The sequence below is a fragment of the Accipiter gentilis genome, chromosome W (assembly GCF_929443795.1).
Source record: "Accipiter gentilis chromosome W, bAccGen1.1, whole genome shotgun sequence".
Taxonomy (NCBI): domain Eukaryota; kingdom Metazoa; phylum Chordata; class Aves; order Accipitriformes; family Accipitridae; genus Astur; species Astur gentilis.
In genome coordinates, this window is record NC_064918.1 from 31,551,902 (window position 1) to 31,572,413 (window position 20,512).

General features: G+C 43.6%; 2 protein-coding genes across 4 annotated transcripts in view; both read left to right on the forward strand.

Annotated features, from left to right (window-relative positions):
* The window catches only part of LOC126035502 (Krueppel-like factor 9), a 42,361-nt gene extending 30,684 nt beyond the window's left edge, over positions 1–11,677 (forward strand). Inside the window, exon 2 of the mRNA XM_049794160.1 lies at positions 10,862–11,677. Within this exon, the coding sequence (XP_049650117.1) occupies positions 10,862–11,091 (230 nt within the window). The 3' untranslated portion in view covers positions 11,092–11,677. The remainder of the gene's footprint in view (positions 1–10,861) is intronic.
* Positions 1–20,512, forward strand: part of LOC126035481 (endogenous retrovirus group K member 5 Gag polyprotein-like) — a 432,730-nt gene that overhangs the window by 346,340 nt on the left and 65,878 nt on the right. The window lies entirely within an intron of this gene.

A 20,512-nucleotide genomic window follows, 5' to 3' on the forward strand; every position in this document is an offset into this window, starting at 1 on the left:
ACCTAAAAATACGGTGAGCACTGTGGTCACCCAAACCTTGGCAACAGGTTCTGTGGCCCCTCCAGCCCCAGCGACGAGCATCATGGCCACCCAGACCATGGTGACAGGCACCATGACCCCTCCAGCCCCGGCGACGAGCACTGTGGCTTCCAAAACCCAGCGACAGGCACTGCAGTTTTCCAAAACCAGGCAAACGGTACTGCAACTGAACCAGCGGACCAAACTGCACCAGTATCAGTTGCCCCTGTACAGAAGAAGAAATATACAAAAAAATCTGTTCACTTAGCAAAGGAGGGAAATGAGCCAGGGTCATCACGGGAACAGGAGGAAGAGGCAGAACCAGAGGTAATAACCCGGTCCCTATATTTGAGTGAGCTGTGGGATATGCGAAAAGATTTTGGATGCCGTATAGGTGAAGCATATTATCACCTGGCTCCTCCGATGCTGAGACAATGGGGCTAATAGCTTGGAATTAGAAGGTAGGGAAGCCAAGCAGCTGGGATCGCTTGCCAGTGAAGGTGGCACTGACAAGGCAATTGGAAAAGGGACACAAGCCATCAGCCTCTGGAGGCGACTCCTGTCAAGTGTGAAGGAAAGGTACCCCTTTAAGGAAGATGTTATATGTCAATCAGGCAAGTGGACCACCATGGAAAGAGGTATCCAATATCTGAGGGAATTAGCTGTGCTAGAGATGATTCATTATGACCCGGACAACCAACAATTACCCAAGATCCAGACAAAGTCCAATGCACACGACCCACGTGACGGAAGTTTGTACGGAGCACACCATCGTCCTATGCCAACTCACTGGCAATAATGACCTGGAAAGACTAAGAGGCACCGACAGCGGATGAAGTGGCTTGCCAACTCCATTAATATGAAGAAAATCTCTCCTCCTCCCTACAAGCCTGCATTTCAGCTGTGGAGAAGCTGTACGAGGATTTCCAGCAATTCAAAGAGTATAAGTCCTATTCCCCACCTGTAAGGACCAATGTCTGATCCTCTTGAAGGGACTTCTGAGCCAATTTTACGAGAAGTGAATACTGGATACTCTGACCAGAATTAGAGGGGCCCTGCCTCCAGCCAGGTGGAGGAAAGGGATAACCGGGTCTATTGGAATGTGTGGATTCGATGGCCTGGCACGTTAGACCCACAGGAGTACAAGGCTCTCGTAGACACCGGCGCACAGTGTACTCTAATGCCATCAAGTTATAAAGGGGCAGAACCCATCTGTATTTCTGGTGTGACAGGGGGATCCCAAGAGTTAACCTTATTGGAAGATGAAGTAAGCCTAACTGGGAATGAATTGTAGAAACACCCCATTGGGACTGGTCCAGAGGCTCCGTGTATCCTTAGCATACACTATCTCAGGAGAGGGTATTTTGAGGATCCAAAGGGGTATCCATGGGCTTTTGGTATAGCTGCCTTAGAGACGGAGGAAACTGTACAGCTGTCCACCTTGAGCAGCCTCTCTCAAGACCCTTTGATTGTGGGGTTGCTGAGGGTGGAAGAACAACAAGTGCCAATTGCTACCACGACGGTGCACTGGCGGCAATATTGCACCAGCCGAGACTCTCTGATTCCCATCCACAAGTTGATTCGCTAACTGGAGAGACAAGGAGTGATCAGCAAAACTCGCTCAACTTTTAATAGTCCCATATGGCCCGTATGGAAATCTAATGGGGAGTGGAGACTAACAGTTGACTATTGTGGCCTGAATGAAGTTATGCCACTGCTGAGTGCTGCCTTTCCAGATATGCTAGAACTTCAATACGAGCTAGAGTCAAAGGCAGCCGAAGTGGTATGCCACAATTGACATTGCTAATGCGTTTTTCTCAATCCCTCTGGCAGCAGAGTGTCGTCCACAATTTGCCTTTACTTGGAGGGGTGTCCAGTACACTTGGAATCGATTGCCACAGGGGTGGAAACACAGCTCCACCATTTGCCATGGACTAATCCAGGCTGCACTGGAAAAAGGTGAAGGTTCAGAACACCTGCAATACAGTGATGACAACATCGTATGGGGCAACACGGCAGAAGTCGTCTTTGAGAAAGGGAAGAAAATTAATCCAAATCCTTCTGAAAGCTGGTTTTGCCATAAAAGAAAGTAAGGTCAAGGGACCTGCACAGGAGATCCAGGTTTTAGGAATAAAATGGCAAGACGGGTGTCGTTAGATCCCTATGTATGTGATCAACAAAATAGCAGCTATGTCTCCACCAACTAATAAAAAGGGAACACAGGCTTTCTTAGGTGTTGTGGGGTTTTGGAGAATGCATATTCCAAAATACAGTCTGATTGTAAGCCCTCTCTATCAAATGACCCGGAAGAAAAATGATTTTAAATGGGGCCCTGAGCAACAACAAGCCTTCGAACAAATTAAACGGGAGATTGTTCATGCAGTAGCCCTGGACCAGTCCAGGCAGGACAAGATGTTAAAAATGTGCTCTATACTGCAGCTGGGGAGAATGGCCCTGCCTGGAGCCTCTGGCAGAAAGCACCTGGAGAGACCCGAGGCCAACCCCTGGGGTTTTGGAGTCGAGGATATCGAGGATCCAAGGCTCACTATACTCCAACTGAAAAAGAGATATTGGCAGCATATGAAGGAGTTTGAGCTGCCTCAGAAGTGGTTGGTACTGAAACACAGCTCCTCTTGGCACCCCGACTGCCAGTGCTGGGCTGGATGTTCAAAGGGAGCGTCTCCTCTACACATCATGCAACTGATGCCATGTGGAGTAAGTGGATTGCACTAACCACACAATGGGCTCGCATAGGAAACCCGAGTCGCCCAGGAATGTTAGAAGTGATCACGGACTGGCCAGAAGGCAAAGACTGTGGAATGTCGGCAGAGGAGGAGATGACACTTGCTGATGAAGCCCCGCTGTATAATAAACTGTCCGCAAATGAGAGGCAATATGCCCTGTTCACTGATGGGTCCTGTCGCATTGTGGGAAAGCATCGGAGGTGGAAGGCTGCTGTATGGAGTCCTACATGACAAGTCGCAGAAACTGCTGAAGGAGAAGGTGAATCAAGTCAGTTTGCAGAGGTGAAAGCCATCCAGCTAGCATTAGACATTGCTGAAAGAGAAAAGTGGCCAGTGGTCTCTATCTCTATACTGACACATGGATGGTGGCAAATGCCCTGTGGGGGTGGTTACAGCAATGGAAGCAGAGCAACTGGCAGCGCAGAGGTAAACCCATTTGGTCTGCCGCACTTTGGCAAGATATTGCGTCCTGGCTAGAGAATCTGGTTGTAAAAGTATGTCATGTAGATGCTCACGTACCCAAGAGTCGAGCCACTGAAGAACATCAAAACAACCAGCAGGTGGATCAGGCTGCCAAGATTGAAGTGGCTCAGGTGGACCTGGACTGGCAACATAAGGGTGAGCTATTTATGGCTCAGTGGGCCCATGATACTTCAGGCCATCAGGGAAGAGATGCAACATATAGATGGGCTCATGATCGAGGGGTGGACTTGACCATGGACACTATCGCACAGGTTATCCATGAATGTGAAACATGTGCTGCAATTAAGCAAGCCAAGTGGTTAAAGCCCCTGTGGTATGGAGGGCGATGGCTGAAACAGAAATATGGGGAAACCTGGCAGATTGACTATATCACCCTCCCACAAACTCGCCAAGGCAAGCGCTATGTGCTGACAATGGTGGAAACAACCACCGGGTGGCTGGAAACATATTCTGTGCCCCATGCCACTGCCCGGAACACTATCCTGGGCCTTGAAATCAGGTCTTGTGGCGACATGGCACCCCAGAAAGAATTGAGTCAGACAACGGGACTCATTTCCGAAACAACCTCATAGACACCTGGGCCAAAGAGCATGGCATTGAGTGGGTGTATAGTATCCCCTATCATGCACCAGCCTCTGGGAAAATTGAGCGATACAATGGACTGTTAAAGACTACATTGAAAGCAATGGGGGTGTGTGTGTGTGTAACTTTCAAACATTGGGATACATTTAGTAAAGGCCACCTGGTTAGTCAACACCAGAGGATCTGCCAGTCGGAGTGGCCCTGCCCAGTCAGAATTTTTACATACTGTAGAAGGGGATAAAGTCCCTGCAGTGCACATGAAAAATTTGTTTGGGAAGACAGTCTGGGTTACTCCTGCCTCAGGCAAAGGTAAACCCATTTGTGGGATTGCTTTTGCTCAAGGGCCTGGGTGCACTTGGTGGGTGATGTGAAAAGATGGGCAAGTCAGATGTGTGCCTCAAGGGGATTTGATTTTAGGTGAGAATAGCCAGAATTAAACTGTATGATATTAGTTGCTATATAACCCTGTTACTGTATGTTATCATTACTATAATTGTTATATTCTATATCCATAGTACTATAGTAAGAATCACTTAGATCAAGCAAGAAAGAACTGTGATAAAACTGAGCAAAACGCAGTAGTGATGGAACCAGAACTGACTCCAGCATGCAACAATCCAACGTTGCACACCATCCTCCTGCTGCATCCAATTTCACCTGCTTGCCATACCGCACTGAAGCCCGATCCTGCTCTGCTGACTGAGAGGACTTTGCACCATCCCTCCTGCCCAGAAAGACTGGTATGACAGCTGGAGCCCAGAGTCGGGAACTAAATGAACACAACAAACATTTTATGAACATAACCCATAAACTAATGGAGTGATATCTCTGTGTGTGTATACATATATATATATATATATCTCATTGTTCATATGTCTCAAAGGGATGGAAAAGGCGATGATGATTGACCAGGATGTAACTAAAGGTATGGGAACTGAGCATGATGTCACTGGTCTAGAATAAGGGGTGGATACTGTCCTGGTTTCAGCTGGGATAGAGTTAACTGTCTTCCTAGTAGCTGGTATAGTACTTTTTTTTTGAGTTCAGTATGAGAAGAATGTTGATAACACTGATGTTTTCAGTTGTTGCTAAGTAGTGTTTAGACTAAAGTAAAGGATTTTTCAGCTTCTGATGCCCAGCCAGCGAGAAAGCTGGAGGGGCACAAAAATTTGGCACAGGATACAGCCAGGGCAGCTGACCCAAAATGGCCAACAGGGTATTCCATACCATGGGACGTCACGTCTAGTTTAGGAACTGGGGAGTGGGGGTGGGGAATTGCGCTTGGGGACTAGCTGAGTGTCGATCGGTGGGTGGTGAGCAATTGCCCTGAGCATCATTTGTACATTCCAATCCTTTTATTATTGCTGTTGTCATTTTATTAGTGTTATCATTACCATTAATAGTTTCTTCTTTTCTGTTCTATTAAACCATTCTTATCTCAACCCACGACTTTTACTTCTTTTCCTGATTTTCTCCCCATCCCACTGGGGGGGGGGGGGGGAGTGAGCGGCTGCGTGGTCCTTAATTGCTGGCTGGGGTTAAACCATGACAGCTTCCAACAGCATTCGGATTTCAGTTCCATTAGAAATATTCTTTCCCACTGAGGTACGAAACCCTCATTCTTCCATAGCATACCTATTGCATGACCACTCCAAAAGTGTATTTAGAATCAGTATAAATAATTACCCACTGATTATGTCCCTGCCAGGCTGCTCTTGTTAATGCAGTTAATTCAGCCCCTTGGTTACTCACCAAGGGTTGTAGAGGTTCTGCTTCAAGTACCTCTGAGTTTCTCACCACTGCATAGCCTGTGTGTCATTTTCCCTTCACATAGTATGACACTCCATTGGTGAAAAGGGTTAGATCCAAGTTCTCTAGAGGTTGATCCTGCAGATCTTCCCATAGGCAGCTGGAGTGAAAGACTACCTGAGCACAATCATGATGCGGCTCACCATTGGAGGGAACAGGCAGTAAAGTTGCTGGATTCAAAACATTTCATCTTTTTAAATAATATTATCTGTATTCAAAAGTGTTAATTCATAGTGATGTGCTCTTTTTGGGGACAATGCTTGTGTAGCATGTTGCTTAAGAATCAGTTCTACTTCATGCGGGACATGACATACCCGGTTACTGGGTGGCCCAGGACTAATGGTCTGCTTTTTTCTATGGTAGTTGCTGTTGTGGCTATCGCTCTAATAATACAGGAATTATTCCCTGCCGCTGCAGGATGCAGTTCAGTTGAGTAATAAGCCACAGGGCGGCGGTGTAGACCTAGCTTTTGAGTAAGGACGCCACTGGCTACTCCTTTGTTCTCACGCACAAATAGTTCAAAGGACTTGGAGTAATCCGGCAATCCCAATGCCGGAACAGAAGCTAAAGCTCCTTTTATAGATTGGAAAGCCTTTTCCCTCTCTGAATCCCACCGTATAGGGTCCACTTTCTCTGCCTTTGTAGCTTCTGTCAACAGCTTGCTTAACTCCCCTAGCTCCGGTATCCAGGGTCTGCAGTATCCTACTGCACCTAAAAATCCTTACAGTTCTTTCTTTGTTATCAGCCGAGGTATTTCTACAATAGCCTGGACCTGTTCTGGGTCTACTAATCTTTCTCCTTCTTTTAATGTGAATCCTAAATATTTTACTTCCTGCTGACACAGCTGAAGCTTAGAAAGAGATGCACGATGACCTTTTTCTGCTAAGGAGTACATAGACAAATAGTATCTTTCAAGCAATCTTCATATGTCTTTGTGGTGGGTTGACCCTGGCTGGGTGCCAGGTGCCCACCAAAGCCGCTCTATCACTCCCCCTCCTCAACTGGACATGGGATAGAAAATACAACAAAAGACTTGTGGGTCAAGATAAGGACAGTTTAATAAAGCAAAAGCAAAGGTCACGTGTGAAAGCAAAAGAAAACAAAAGATTTTATTCTCTACTTCCTATCAGCAGGCCACTTCCCAGGAAGTAGGGCTTCAGTACATGTAGCAGTTGCTCCTCCGGAAGAAAAACATAAATAATGAATGCCCCCATTTCCTCCTCCCTTTACTTAGCTTTTATTGCTGAGCTGACGTCATATGGTATGGAATATCCCTTTGGTCAGTTTAGGTCTGCTGTCCTGGCTATGTCCCCTCCCAAGATCTTGCCCAGCCCCAGTCTACTGGTGAGGGGTGGGAATGTTGGAGAGACAGTGTTGATGCTGTACCAGCACTGCTCAGCAGTAGCCCAAACACTGGTGTGTTATCAACACCTTCCTAGCTACTAATACAGAGCACAGCACTATGAGGGCTGCTATGGGGATGTCCTGGTTTCGGTTGGGATAGAGTTTATTGTCTTCCTAGTAGCTGGTACAGTGCTATGTTTTTGAGTTAGGTATGAGAAGAATGTTGATAACATACTGATGTTTTCAGTTGTTGCTAAGTAATGTTTAGTCTAAAGTCAAGGATTTTTCAGCTTCTCATGCCCAGCCAGCAAGAAGGCTGGAGGGGCACAAGAAGTTGGGAGGGGACACGGCCAGGGCAGCTGACCCCAACTGGCCGTTATAAATGAATTTAGTCCCAAACAGGATTCTAAACAAAATTAACAATTTATTAAATGAATAAAGGCAAGCAAACAGCGCTGGGCATGCCGGGAGCTTCTGCTCTACCAGGACGCGTGCCGTGAAAAACAAGACAGCTTCTTTTATAGTCTAACGTTCGTTACATATTCATACTAGGCATGTTCTTCTCCATCTCCTGGTTGTGTGGGTGCTTAGAAACTTATCTCTGACCAGGCTCCCCGCTGTTCGCACCAGACAGCAGACATCCTGTGTAACAGCCGACACCTTGCACAGCACTAGCTGGGATCACCAGAACCCAAACAAGTTCACAACAGACACCTCCCCCCTCAACAAATGTATACAACAAATCGCCCATCAAGACCTTAAGTATTGCTGTCTCTGAGGCTAAATATACATCTAAATGCCTCAGTTCTCCCCTAGGATCTTTTGTTTAACACTGTGCAGTTAACAACAAAACCCGAACTATATACATATCATCTGTCTCCTCCCGGCCTGCGGTTATACAGGGAACGACTAAAGATTACATATACAGTGAGGGTCACATTTTATTATGAGGCCCTAGCATCATTTATATTGACACGAATCAGATGAACATATTTCACATGGCCAATGGGGTATTCCATACTATGTGACGTCATGTCTAGTTTATAAACTGGGGGGAGTGGGGCTATGGTGAATCACTGCTCAGGGACTAGCTGGGTGTCAGTCGGCAGGTGGTGAGCAATTGCATTGTGCATCACTTGCATATTCCAATCCTTTTATTATTACTGTTGTCATTTTATTAGTGTTATCATTATCATTATTAGTTTCTTCTTTTCTGTTCTATTAAACTGTTCTTATCTCAACCCATGAGTTTTCCTTTTTTTTTCTTGATTTTCTCCCCCATCCCACTGGGTGGGGGGGAATTGAGTGAGCGGCTGCATGGTGCTTAGTTGCTGGCTGGGGTTAAACCACGACAGGGGACAATTAACTCCATCTCAGCCAGACCCAATACAATCTCCACCCCTTATTCCATACCATTTGCGCCATGCTCAGGTCCTACATAATTTAATACTCATATATTTTCTAACTCTTCCATTGTATTTAATTCTCATTACTGAAATCCCTTCTTACCAACACTTACAACTTAAACTACATACTTAAACTGCCTTTATACCCAACATACAAATTTATATGTTCTCATTAACTACTATCCCCTGTCCTTTAACAGATAGATATTACTCTCCCAGTATTCATGAAAAAATTGTAGGAGATCCTGCAAACCACTGTAGGAGATTCGTCCTGGTTAATTGTCCTTTCCACGTAAAGGTGTTGCGAAATTCCATGCGGGGATGGACGACAGGACACCAATATGATGATCAAAGTCGCCAGTTTATTGAGGCTAGCTGATCATTCTTATACAAGTCTCTAAGTTCCTAAGAAGCTTTGATTGGCTGCTGCATGCAAGCATTTGTTGTCCACGCGCACAAGCATAAAATGTGATTGGTTATATCGACACTGTACACGCGTATAAACATAAGATATAATTGGATATACTAACTCTGTACACACGCTTAAACATAGGACATAATTGGTTATGTCAACTAAAACATGCGAAACTTGTCTCAGTCTAATTGGTCAAGATAAACTGCCGAATTGAGGTTGTTTGTGCCAAGTTCCCTTTATCGTGGAATGTGCACCTGTGTTTTTCTAATTGGGATCTTTCTTTTTCTGTCTTCTTGTTTATTCTGTTCAAGGCCTTCTAAAGGTGTCTGGAATGCTCTTGTGACCGTGAGCTACTTTCAGGCCCAGTCACTAAGTTCCATATAATTGACTCCTACATAAAGGCAAACAGAAGTTGGCTGTCCTCATCTAAAGGAATACTAAAGAAGGCAGTGGTTAGATCAATCCCAGTAAAATATCTTGCCCAATGTGGTGTTTGTAGAAGTATGATAGAGGGATTGGGCACTACTGGGTGGGGAACCACTACGTGCTGGTTAACTACCTGCAGATCTTGTACAAAACAGTATTCTGGCTCCCCATCTTCATCTAATCTATTCTTTTTTACAGGTAGTATAGGAGTATTATACAGTGACACACATGTTTTCAAAATTCCTTGAGCTAAATACCAGTCTATTTGCTTTTGAATGCTCTTCTCAGCTTCTTGGGGAATAGGATACTGTTTCATGGCCAGAGAGGGGGATCAGTGTAAAGCACATGTGGATAAATAAGGAAAGTGATGGGAAATATACCCAGCACAGAGAAGGGGACGCCTTTGGCTGAGGTATTACAAAATTGGAAAAGAATTTTTGGTACAGCAAGCCTATCAAAAAAGCACACAGTTACCTTATGCCGAGAAGGCTGGCCATTTATAACTGGAGATGGAAACCCAGCAGACTGGTGGCCACTGCAAGGTTCCTTTGACCAGCACAGACTTACCTTTCTGCAACATTGCCTAGAGGATAGGTTCCCAGGACAAATGGATTACTGGTATGTTTGGGATGATTTGGTATGGGAGAGAAAGAAACGAAGTCAGAGGTGTGGGATGAAAGAGGCATCGCCAAAGGTAATGCTTGCAGTAGTGGAGGCTTGCAGTAGTGGAGGCTACTGCCCTGGACGAAGCCTCAGATAATGCCCCAACTGCATCCACCCCACCTTATGCATATAATGCTCTTTCTTTGTCTTCTGATTCTGCTCTGCTGGCTGCCACACTCTATCCTATGGTTTCTACTGTCTTACCTAATCCTGCTGCCATACAACCAGGGGTGGCAGGCGAAGCCCCCCCACCTGTATTGCATGTGTCCTGGTTTCGGCTGGGATAGAGTTAATTTTCTTTCTAGTAGCTGGTATAGTGTTATGCTTTGGGTTCAGTATGAGAAGAATGTTGATAACACACTGATGTTTTCAGCTGTTGCTAAGTAATATTTAGACTAAGTCAAAGGTTTTTTGGCTTCTCATGCTCAGCCAGCAAGAAGGCTGGAGGGGCACAAGAAGTTGGGAGGGGACACAGCCAGGGCAGCTGACCCCAACTGGCCAAAGGAATATTCCATACCATGTGATGTCATGCCTAGTATATAAACTGGGGGGAGTTGGCCTGGGGGGTGGATCACTGCTCGGGAACTAACTCGGCATTGGTCGGCGAGTGGTGAGCAACTGCATTGTGCGTCACTTGTTTCGTATATTCCAATCCTTTTATTATTATTACTGTTGTCATTTTATTATTGTTATTATTATCATTATTAGTTTCTTCCTTTCTGTTCTATTAAACTGTTCTTATCTCAACCCATGAGTTTTACCTTTTCCTTCTGATTCTCTCTCCCATCCCACTGGGTGGGGGCGAGTGAGTGAGCAGCTGCGTGGTGCTTAATTGCTGGCAGGGGTTAAACCACAACATCCCCTCAGCAGCGTATTACCCAGCTTCCCAGCTGTCCTGCTTCAGCAAAGTTTGTATGTGCTGGTGTTTATATCCCTCCCCTGAATTTCTTGGCATCCTTTTCTCCCTGCAGGTGAGCGACCATTCCTCTGCATGTGGCCTGGCTGCCTTAAAAAGTTCTCTCGTTCCGATGAGCTCACCCGGCACTACCGAACCCACACAGGCGAAAAACAGTTTCGGTGCCCCCTCTGCGAGAAGCGGTTTATGCGGAGTGATCACCTGACAAAGCATGCCCGGCGCCACACCGAGTTTCACCCCAGCATGATCAAGCGATCCAAAAAATCCAGCTCCAGCTCCTTGTGAAGGCAGAGTTGGCCTGAGGAGGAGAGTGGGGGAAGCGAGCCTCAGCAAGGATATGATGAACAGTGCAAGAGCAGTCTCTGCTGTTGTGCTGTTCAGGCTCTACTCACGGTTTGAAAGCACATGTAGCCGAAGTTTAAAAAATAAGTACTCTGTGCCCCCCTCCCCACCCTTTGCTAGGAGCAACAGTCTTAAGCAAGTGAATTGCAGAGTGAGTGAGGGAAGGGATGGTGATTGGTCTAGGCAATGACTTTCTTCTGTAATTTAAAGCATTGACACTGGTGTATATATGTCTGACTGGATGGTTTGGCCTGTGACACCACAGTAGCGTGGTCTTTGTGGTTGCTGTGTCATGAACATGTTTTGTTGAACAATGTAATGCTGCTTGTATTTAAAATTTGAGTAAACCCACGTTTTACTCAGAGTCACTTAAATAATTCTCAAGTAAAAACTCCATAGCACATTTTAAAAGTGGGTTTACTTCTATCTCAGAATGATCCTTCATTTAAAAATGTGGTTAAGAGAAATATTGCATTTATTACTAATAGCATCTGATCGATACACAAAAATAAGGTGAATTTATACTCAAAAAGACCCATTAAAGTAAATGTCTTTTCAATTTTTCTTTGTATTAACTATACTTTTGAATATAAGCTGCACTTTTTCCAGTAAAAAAAAATGTATAATTCAAGCAGATACTTAAAGCAAAGAAAGTCACAACGGCTCAGTCATTTACTGACAGTATGTGTATTTAGTTCTATTATTTACTTACCTGGAAAAAATAGAAATCAGCCTGTGTAATATGGCAGGGTGCGGCAGAAAGAGACTTAACTGCAAGGTTCAAGCAAATGATTTATTTGAACTTCACTTACAGACTTAACACGCCAGTATTGCAGGTTTTACAGATACAGTGGAGGAATGCACTATTGCAATTTTAAAGGCAAGAGTAGTACATTATTACAACCACAAGCACACACGTGTTTACAAACTTAAAGCATAAACAATATTCGCTTACCCCTCCAGGTAAGGGCTCTCAATCCCAGGGAAGCTACCTCGACTGGTATCCCGATCAAGGAGGGGAAGGGTTTCCTTCACAAGCCAACTGTATAGTTGGAGAAGTGACTCCCCCATTTCCAACCTGAATCTTAGAGTTTTTATCCCCTGACTTGTGGAACGGTGTGTATGACTATGCCTGAGTGGATTATGATATATGCCTGAGTGGGTTATGTATATCTGAGTGGAGTTTCCCCTTATCTATCTTTCTTTTGCTGGTCTGTGATTGTTTGAATACACAAGGTTGTCTTTTGAAACTGAAGCTGAAACCCTCCAGCTTTTCTTTACCTTGCTTCCTCAGGCAACTGAATAGTGGTTGAATTGAGACTCAGGGCATACTATTTGTTGAGGGATTTCAAGGCTCAATTCAGGTTTTGGTTCTTTGAATGGCACAGCCACTGCCCTGTTTAGTTCAGGGTTTATCAGACAACCCAGGGCTAAGCTATCTACACAGCTCCCTGTGAGTCATCTCTGCAGAGAGACAGGGCCTCAAGGCAATCTAAGGCTGGGTTGCTTTTGTAACCACACCCCCCCCCCCCCCACACACCCCCCACCCCCACCCCCACCCACCCCCCCCCCCCCCCCGAGTTGCCTGTGTGCACTAGACATGGTGAAACTTGTTTGTGAACTATGAGCTGGACAATCCATACACAGGGGTATGAAGGCAGAAAAATACATCTCTTGGTTAACCCTATACTTTCATTTGACAATAAATACAGTACTGTACTATAGAAATGCTACTAACAGTGCTTTATTTTGCTGTGTTTTGTTTGAATGGATGCATAACAGCAGCTGTCATCTTCATAAACTGCTGCTTTTTAAAGTTTTTTTTCTCTTCATACACTTGCCTTAAAGATAGGCTTATCTAACTCCTGCAAAATCCAATGGCAGTTGTGTGTGCTTATGGAGAGAGTAGACATTTCCTTAAGAGCTCTCTATTAATGGAAACAGCTAAAATTATTGTAAAGAGCATTTTGAAAGGGCTCCTATATCTCTTTGTAGCTGTTGCTGTAGAGTATGGGGGAAAACCATGAGCTAATTGGAAATACAACACAGAAGTTGTGTCATAATATTCCTAGTGTCATAAGCTTCTCTAGGTACCTTGCATTGTACCTGTATCACGCATAACACATCAAATACTGAGAAAGGCAATATTTATTTTAAAACTATCTTTTGCTCTTTAAAAGGAGCAAAAATATCACTGAAGGAAAACTTTAAATCATTGTCATTATCTGAGTATTCCATCTTTGCTATGTTAAAAGCATGAACTGTAAGAGGTTATCAGTGATTTTTTTTTTTCCCCTCCCCAACTACTTATAGGGGAAGAATTATGTTTACACATTTTTCTTTCCAGAAACATTCTTCTGTTCTGCTTTCATCCCTCAAGAAGACGAAGGGGAAGTGCAGCCCTTAGAGTCTTTGAGCCAAATTCATCTAAGGATAATCACAATGAAATCCAAAGTGTTTCCCCCACAAACGAATTTAGGTCATCTTGTAAAATTTTTTGCATACAAATCTTGTTAGTATACCTGCAATTACAGTATCTTATTGTATTACCTGATAAAAAGCTTGCTTTCTAAAAACAAACATAAAAAAATAAACTCAGTATTTTCTTCTACAGCTGTATATAGCTTTCAGCATTAGAAATAGTTTGGATATAGTTCATGATAAATTCCATCTATGCGTGGAGAACTGCTTTTAAGGCATTAGGGATATTGAGCAGTCTATGCAATAAAAAGGGATGTGTTTTCTTCAGTGAAGACATCAAGAAACCAAGCACATTTTCTACCTCCATTTCAGCTTTTTGAAACATTTATTTTAGAAACCAACCTTTAATTTCTGGTGTCTAAATTGAGTTGTAGGAACATGTGTTCTTCCTAATTGTCCTGGGTTCAGCTGGGATAGAGTTAATTTTTACAGGAACCTGGGAGGTGGGGGGCATAGCCGGGGCAGCTGACCTGAACTAGCCAAGGAGCTATTCCATACCATGTGACATCATGCTCAGTATATAAATGGGGAGCGGGCCGGGGGGTGGTCTCTGTTTTTCGGTGGGGGAAGTGGTGAAGCGTCGGGTCCCGGGTAGTGAGCAGCTGCACTGTGTATCACTCTTTTTGTATACTTTTTCATTAGTGCCGTTGTTGTTGTTGTAATTTCTTTGTGTTTGTCCCAGTAAACTGCCTTTGTCTCAACCCTTGAGGTTCCAGTTTCTTTTTCTTTTCTCTTCTCCGTCTCCTCCCTATCCCACCGGAGGGGGGCGGAGGAGTGAGCGAGCGGCTGTGTGGTCCTTTGTTACTGGCTGGGCTGAAACCACGACACTAATAAAAATAGGTAGCAGCAGTATTTCTATCTAGAAATATAAAGTGTTCTGCTTATGATGTCATGGTTTAACTCCAGCTGGCAACTAAGCACCACGCAGCTGCTTACTCAACTCCCTCACACTGGGATGGGGGAGAGAATCAGAAGGGTAAAAGTGAGAAAAGTCGTGGGCTGAGATAAAGACAGTTTAATAGGTAAAGCAAAAGCCACACACACAAACAAAGCAAAGCGAGGAATTCATTTGCTACTTCCCATTGGCAGGCAGGTGTTCAGCCATCTCCAGGAAAGCAGGGCTCCATCATGCGTAATGGTTACTTGGGAAGACAAACACCATCACTCCGAATGTCCCTCCTTCCTTCTTCTTCTCCCAGCTTTATATGCTGAGCATGATGTCATATGGTCTGTAATATCCCTTTGGTCAGTTGGGGTCAGCTGTCCCAGCTGTGTCCCCTCCCAACTTCTTGTGCACCCCAAAACTCCTCGCTGGTGGGGTGGTGTGAGAAGCAGAAAAGGCCTTGACGCTGAGTAAGCACTGCTCAGCAGTAACGAAAACATCTCAGCATTATGAACACTGTCTTGGTCACAAGTCCAAAACATAGCCCCATACAAGCTACTGTGAAGAAAATTAACTCTATCCCAGCCCAAACCATCACAGCTTACCAGTACTGTTGTATTGGGTTTGTGTGGCAAGGTTTTGGTAGCAGGGGGCTACAGGGGTGGCTTCTGTGAGAAGCTGCTAGAAGCTTCCCCTATCTCTGACAAAGCCACTGCCAGCTGGCTCCAGGACAGACCCGCTGCTGGCCAAAGCCAAGCCAATGAGTGATAGTGGTAGCGCCTCTGTGATAAAATTTTGAAAAAGGAAAAAAAATGTTGCTGCGGCACAGAAACTGCATCTGGAGAGAGGAGTGAAAACATGTGAGAGAAACAACTCTGCAGACACCAAGGTCAGTGAAGAAGGGGGGGGAGGAGGTGATCCAGGTGCCAGAGCAGAGTTTCCCCTGCAGCCCGGGGTGAGGCAGGCTGTCCCCCTGCAGCCCATGGAGGTCCACGGTAGAGCAGATACCCACCTGCAGCCCTTGGAGGTCCACGGTAGAGCAGTTCTCCACCTGCAGCCCTTGGAGGACCCCATGCTGGAGCAGGTGGGTTCCCGAAGGAGGCTGTGACCCTGTGGGAAGCCCACACTGGAGCAGGTTCTGGCAGGACCTGTGGACCCATGGAGAGAGGAGCCCACAGAGCAGGTTTTCTGGCAGGACTTGTGACACCATGGGGAACCCATGCTGGAGCAGTGTGCTCCTGAAGGACTGCACACTGTGGAAAGGATCCATGCTGGAGCAGTTCGTGAAGAACTCCAGCCTATGGGAATGGCCCATGTTGGAGAAATTCATGGAGGACTGTCTCCCATGGGAGGGACCCCACGCTGGAGCAGGGGAAGAGTGTGAGGAGTCCTACCCCTGAAGAGGATGGAGCAGCAGAGACAATGTGTGATGAACTGACTGGAACCTCCATTCCCCATCCCCCTGTTCTGCTGGGGGCTGTAGGTAGAGAATTTGGGAGTGAAGCTGTGCCTGGGAGGAAGGTAGGGGTGGGGGGAAGGTGTTTCAAGATTTGGTTTTATTTCTCATTACCCTACTCTGGTTGATTGGTAATGAATGAAACTAATTTCCCCAAGTCGAATCTGTTTTGCCTGTGACGGTAATTGGTTGTGATCTCTCCCTGTCCTTATCTTGACCCATGAGCCTTTTGTTATATTTTCTCTCCCCTGTCCAGTTGAGGAGGGGGAGTGATAGAGTAGCTGCGTGGTGCTTAGTTGCTGGCTGGGATTAAACCATGACAACTGTTAATGCTGCCTTGTTGAGTGGGGTCAGGGCCATGTTTAACCCAACAATATTCAAAGGAGCATTCACATTCATCTTCATTCTTCTCTGTGAATAGCACACAAACTTTACAGTCTGTCATACAGTCTGTATTGTTGCCATTTTGTACGACAAATCTATTACTTGGAAAATTAAGGCTTGAACCTGTGAAATATGAAACACCCTCACATCCTATCAATCAACTACAGTGGGGAGCTATAGATGATAAACACCTCTTAAATCAATATGTAAATGCTTTGGCTACCAGGAATAACCTACATATGGATCTAAATGTCCAAATTTAGGGATCCCAGCTTGAATAGTTGGGGTAGAATGCACATTTAAAGAAATGTCATTGCTTCTTCACATTCTAAAGGAATTAACAGATAGGGGTACTTTGGTCCATGAAACAATGGAACATATAGATTCATGTTGTTATTACTTGTGACAAAATCCCATTTCAGAAAATACCCAACCAAACTCCACTCCTAAACAGTAACTGATTTGCTCTACTGTATACTGTATTTCAGCATAGGAGAGATGGGATTAATGATGTGATTCATTAACCACTAATAGAATATATTGGGAATGATCAGGTTTAGAGATTTATATTTTATTGTTTTGTTCATTTGGCTTTTAAGGTGGGGTTTGGTTTTTTTTAGTAAAGCAAACAACAAATCTAACATATGAAACAAACTCCAGGTTAGTTCTTTGCATCTTGAAGTTAAGTTTTGAAGGAGTGTTGCAAATATTGGGAAAGAAAGAAAGAAAGGAAAATCAGGTTCTCTAATACTGTATGTACTTGTGCTATTTTGGAAATACTTTATAGTGCTGAAGTTAGGACAGCTTCTCTCCTTGGTTAAGAAAGCCCATTATTATAGAGAAGCCATGGCTTTAAAGGTATAGCTATACAACATCTGTTTTGAACAATTTTTCATGACCTGTATTGCAGATCTATTTTCAGTTTGCAGATGGACTTAGCCCAGCATACATCAGACTGGACACATACTTCAAAATTACGGTTTACACATTAGTGATCTGTAACACTGTAAAATACCAACTTGTCAACAGTTTAATCAGTTATCAGTTTTCTTTTTGTACAGTATTGGTATTCTTTATAAGGTATTTTGCTGTCCTGTTTTGTAAATAACATGAAATTGTAAAACAAAAAAAAAGAAAAGGGGAAAAAAAAGTAGGCATAGATGGTTTTGAACATATATATATAATGTTCAAATAATAATAAAAAAAACAATTAAAAAATGAATGTTGTTTTGAATGACTGGAGCCAGAGAGAGAGTGAACATGTAAACCAGTCTGAATTATAAAAAAAATACTGTTGCACATGATGAAATCCATGAGTTGAGTGGTGTATGAGCCAGCTTCAAAGATCTTAGCATTGCTAGTTATGCTTGGGTCTTGTTTCTCTACTTTTTCCAAGTATTTTCCCAGGTATTCCTTCTCCCACTACTCCAGGAAGACAAAGACTAATTGTGGCATAACTTACAGTGGGGGAAGAATATTACCTCATTAGCATGCTCCAGCTACTAGGAAGTTTCTCTCTCATTGCTCAGTGCCTTTTGAGCTCAAGCTGATGCTCTCCCTTGCACCATGCAGCTGCCCCATGAGCTAATGTGCTTAACCTTGTACAACCAAACTGCTACCTTGAGATTTCCATGGATTTCTAGGAGTTCATGAATGTAAGGAGAAAAACTGCCTGTTCAGCCTCTGAAGGAAGGAAAGACAAGGAGCCCTGCCCTAAAAACTCACTGACATTTATAGTCAGAAGAACTAGCTAAGAGCAACTACTTACACTAACTTAACCTGGTACCTGAACTATGCTAGGGTGTGATCAAAATTAGACCCCTGACCCAAGAGAATATTTTAACCCTCTGGCAATATTTAACCCTCTGGCAAGGCAAGCAGAGACAGAGGGATGGGATAGTGCTATCTGCAGCTAGAACAAGCTATGTAAGCAGACTTCAGGTCTTGACATGATATTAATGACATAGTGATGCGGAGAGTTTCGAGCAGGGAAGACACAGAACACTCAATATGAGATCCTGCAAGCGTCTTCAATCTTTATTTCTAACAGGGTTCTTTTATATGATTTCTGTAACATATGTCTACTAGCCATTCTCTTATTGGTTACATGATAAAAAGGCTACACTCACATACTGCACGTACTCGCGGTCATAAGCTACTTATTTTTACATTTCTTTAACCACAACTTCTCTTCACCAAGTTCCTTACTTTTGTCGCCGTCTTGTCTCAGCAGAAATCTTCTTGCTTGCACAGCACCTACACAGACTTGTGACCCTGTTCCATTAACCATTCCTCAACAATTCCCCCTTTTTCTTTTTGTTGAACAATCCAAACCTGCTTTACAACCGATTCTAAACCCTTCTTCATACAAGAAAAAGCACAACAAATGATAACAAATACAATAATGATAATAACAAAAAACCGAATGCCTTCCTTCATCAAGGTTTTTAACCAACCGGTAATTCCCCATTTCTCAAACCAGTCATCAACAGGATTTGCAACTACAATAAGCTTTTTCATGTTATCTTGCAATTGAGAAAGTTTCTTATGAATAGATTCAGAGTGATCAGAAAGATTCATACAACACATTCCTTCAAACTCTTCACAACCGTGTCCCTGTGCTAACAACAAAAAATCAATGGCAGCTCGATTTTGCAACAAGGTATGCCGTATACTATCAACATCAGTAATGAGTTCATCTATTATTTTAGAGGTAATATTAATTTGTTTTCCTGTCCAACAAGCTAGCTGCTTTAATTGGGTTAGTGCTTTGGCAGAGGCAACTTGAGGTGTAAAAAGGGATGCTAAAATAACAGTCGGACGTTCCCACAATTCCACATTATCTTTACATTCAGGTCCCAATTGATATATATCACGTCTGACACGTTTAGATTTGTGACTTATATTACTCATATCTAACAATTGATGAATGCTGGGGGCAAACAACGTTAATTTGCCAAGATAACATGGTCCCCCTTGTGCTTTTGCAGGTATGGCTGGCCAAGCACGATCCCCACAAATAAGAAATATCCCTGGTGGTAACATTTTTGCCTTTTTCACTTTGTCATACCCGGTTACGGGCCAGTTCCAACTATTACAATAACTAGTAATGTTATAATACCAAAAAGATTTAGGGGTAATCCAGACACTATCTTTTCTCGGCTTTTCAGGTTTAAAGTTTTTGATTTTAACCAAATCTTTACCTTGATAATTTCCGAAAGTTAAACAATATTCTCCAGGTATAGACCCCAAAATATCAAGTTCCTGAGGTTCTATACCAGTAACATTCAATTTTTTAATAATGCTATGCGTCTGGGCTCCTAAAGGATTTATGGAGATATTTAATATGTCACACCAATTGTATCTGATTAATCCAGACCAAATGGTACAGAAATCAGTCTTTGCTTGATTTAGATCATCATAAATTTTGGTTGTCGTCCAAGGATCAAATCCTTTCATGCTTTTTAAAGGGACCCCAATTAAACACGTACGAAACGGATCAGACGGGGTAGCTAATGATAGACAAAATGAATCCTGTCCTGTCTCGTTAGCCCAAGTAATCCACATATTCTGTCGAAGGTCAATCTTGTAAAGGTTTCCCAATCCCTCTCCTAAGATAACAGACAATATGATTAAAATCTTCATCCCGGTTATAATTCTATCCATTTTCTGTTATAAAACAAGTGGAGATTCAAAATTGTTAGTAATGATTAGACAGTCTATAGTTCTATTTACAAACCAGGCGTCTCAGTAGAAATGTCATTTACAGCTGGTCTAGTCCACCTGGACGGAATCCACTGTAACCCTGTTGGGGTAGGTACACACATGTGACCTCTTCCCTGATAAACAACTTCAGCTGGTTCTTGCCAAATCCCAGTCTTCAAATCTCTATATTTAACCTTAATTTTTGGCAACTCAGCAGACTTTGTTTTTGGTTTTATGTCATGAACCCAGGCTGCAGGCTGATCTTGCCCAAAAATGCAAAGATGATTCAAAGTAAACAATGTACGAGCTAGGCGTTCTTGTATATCCACAATATCATCATTCTTTTCTAAGTATCGTTTTAATACTTGATGTGTTCTTTCTATAATAGCCTGACCAGTGGGCGAGTGTGGTATACCTGTTACATGTTTCACCCCCCACATTTGCACAAATTTTTG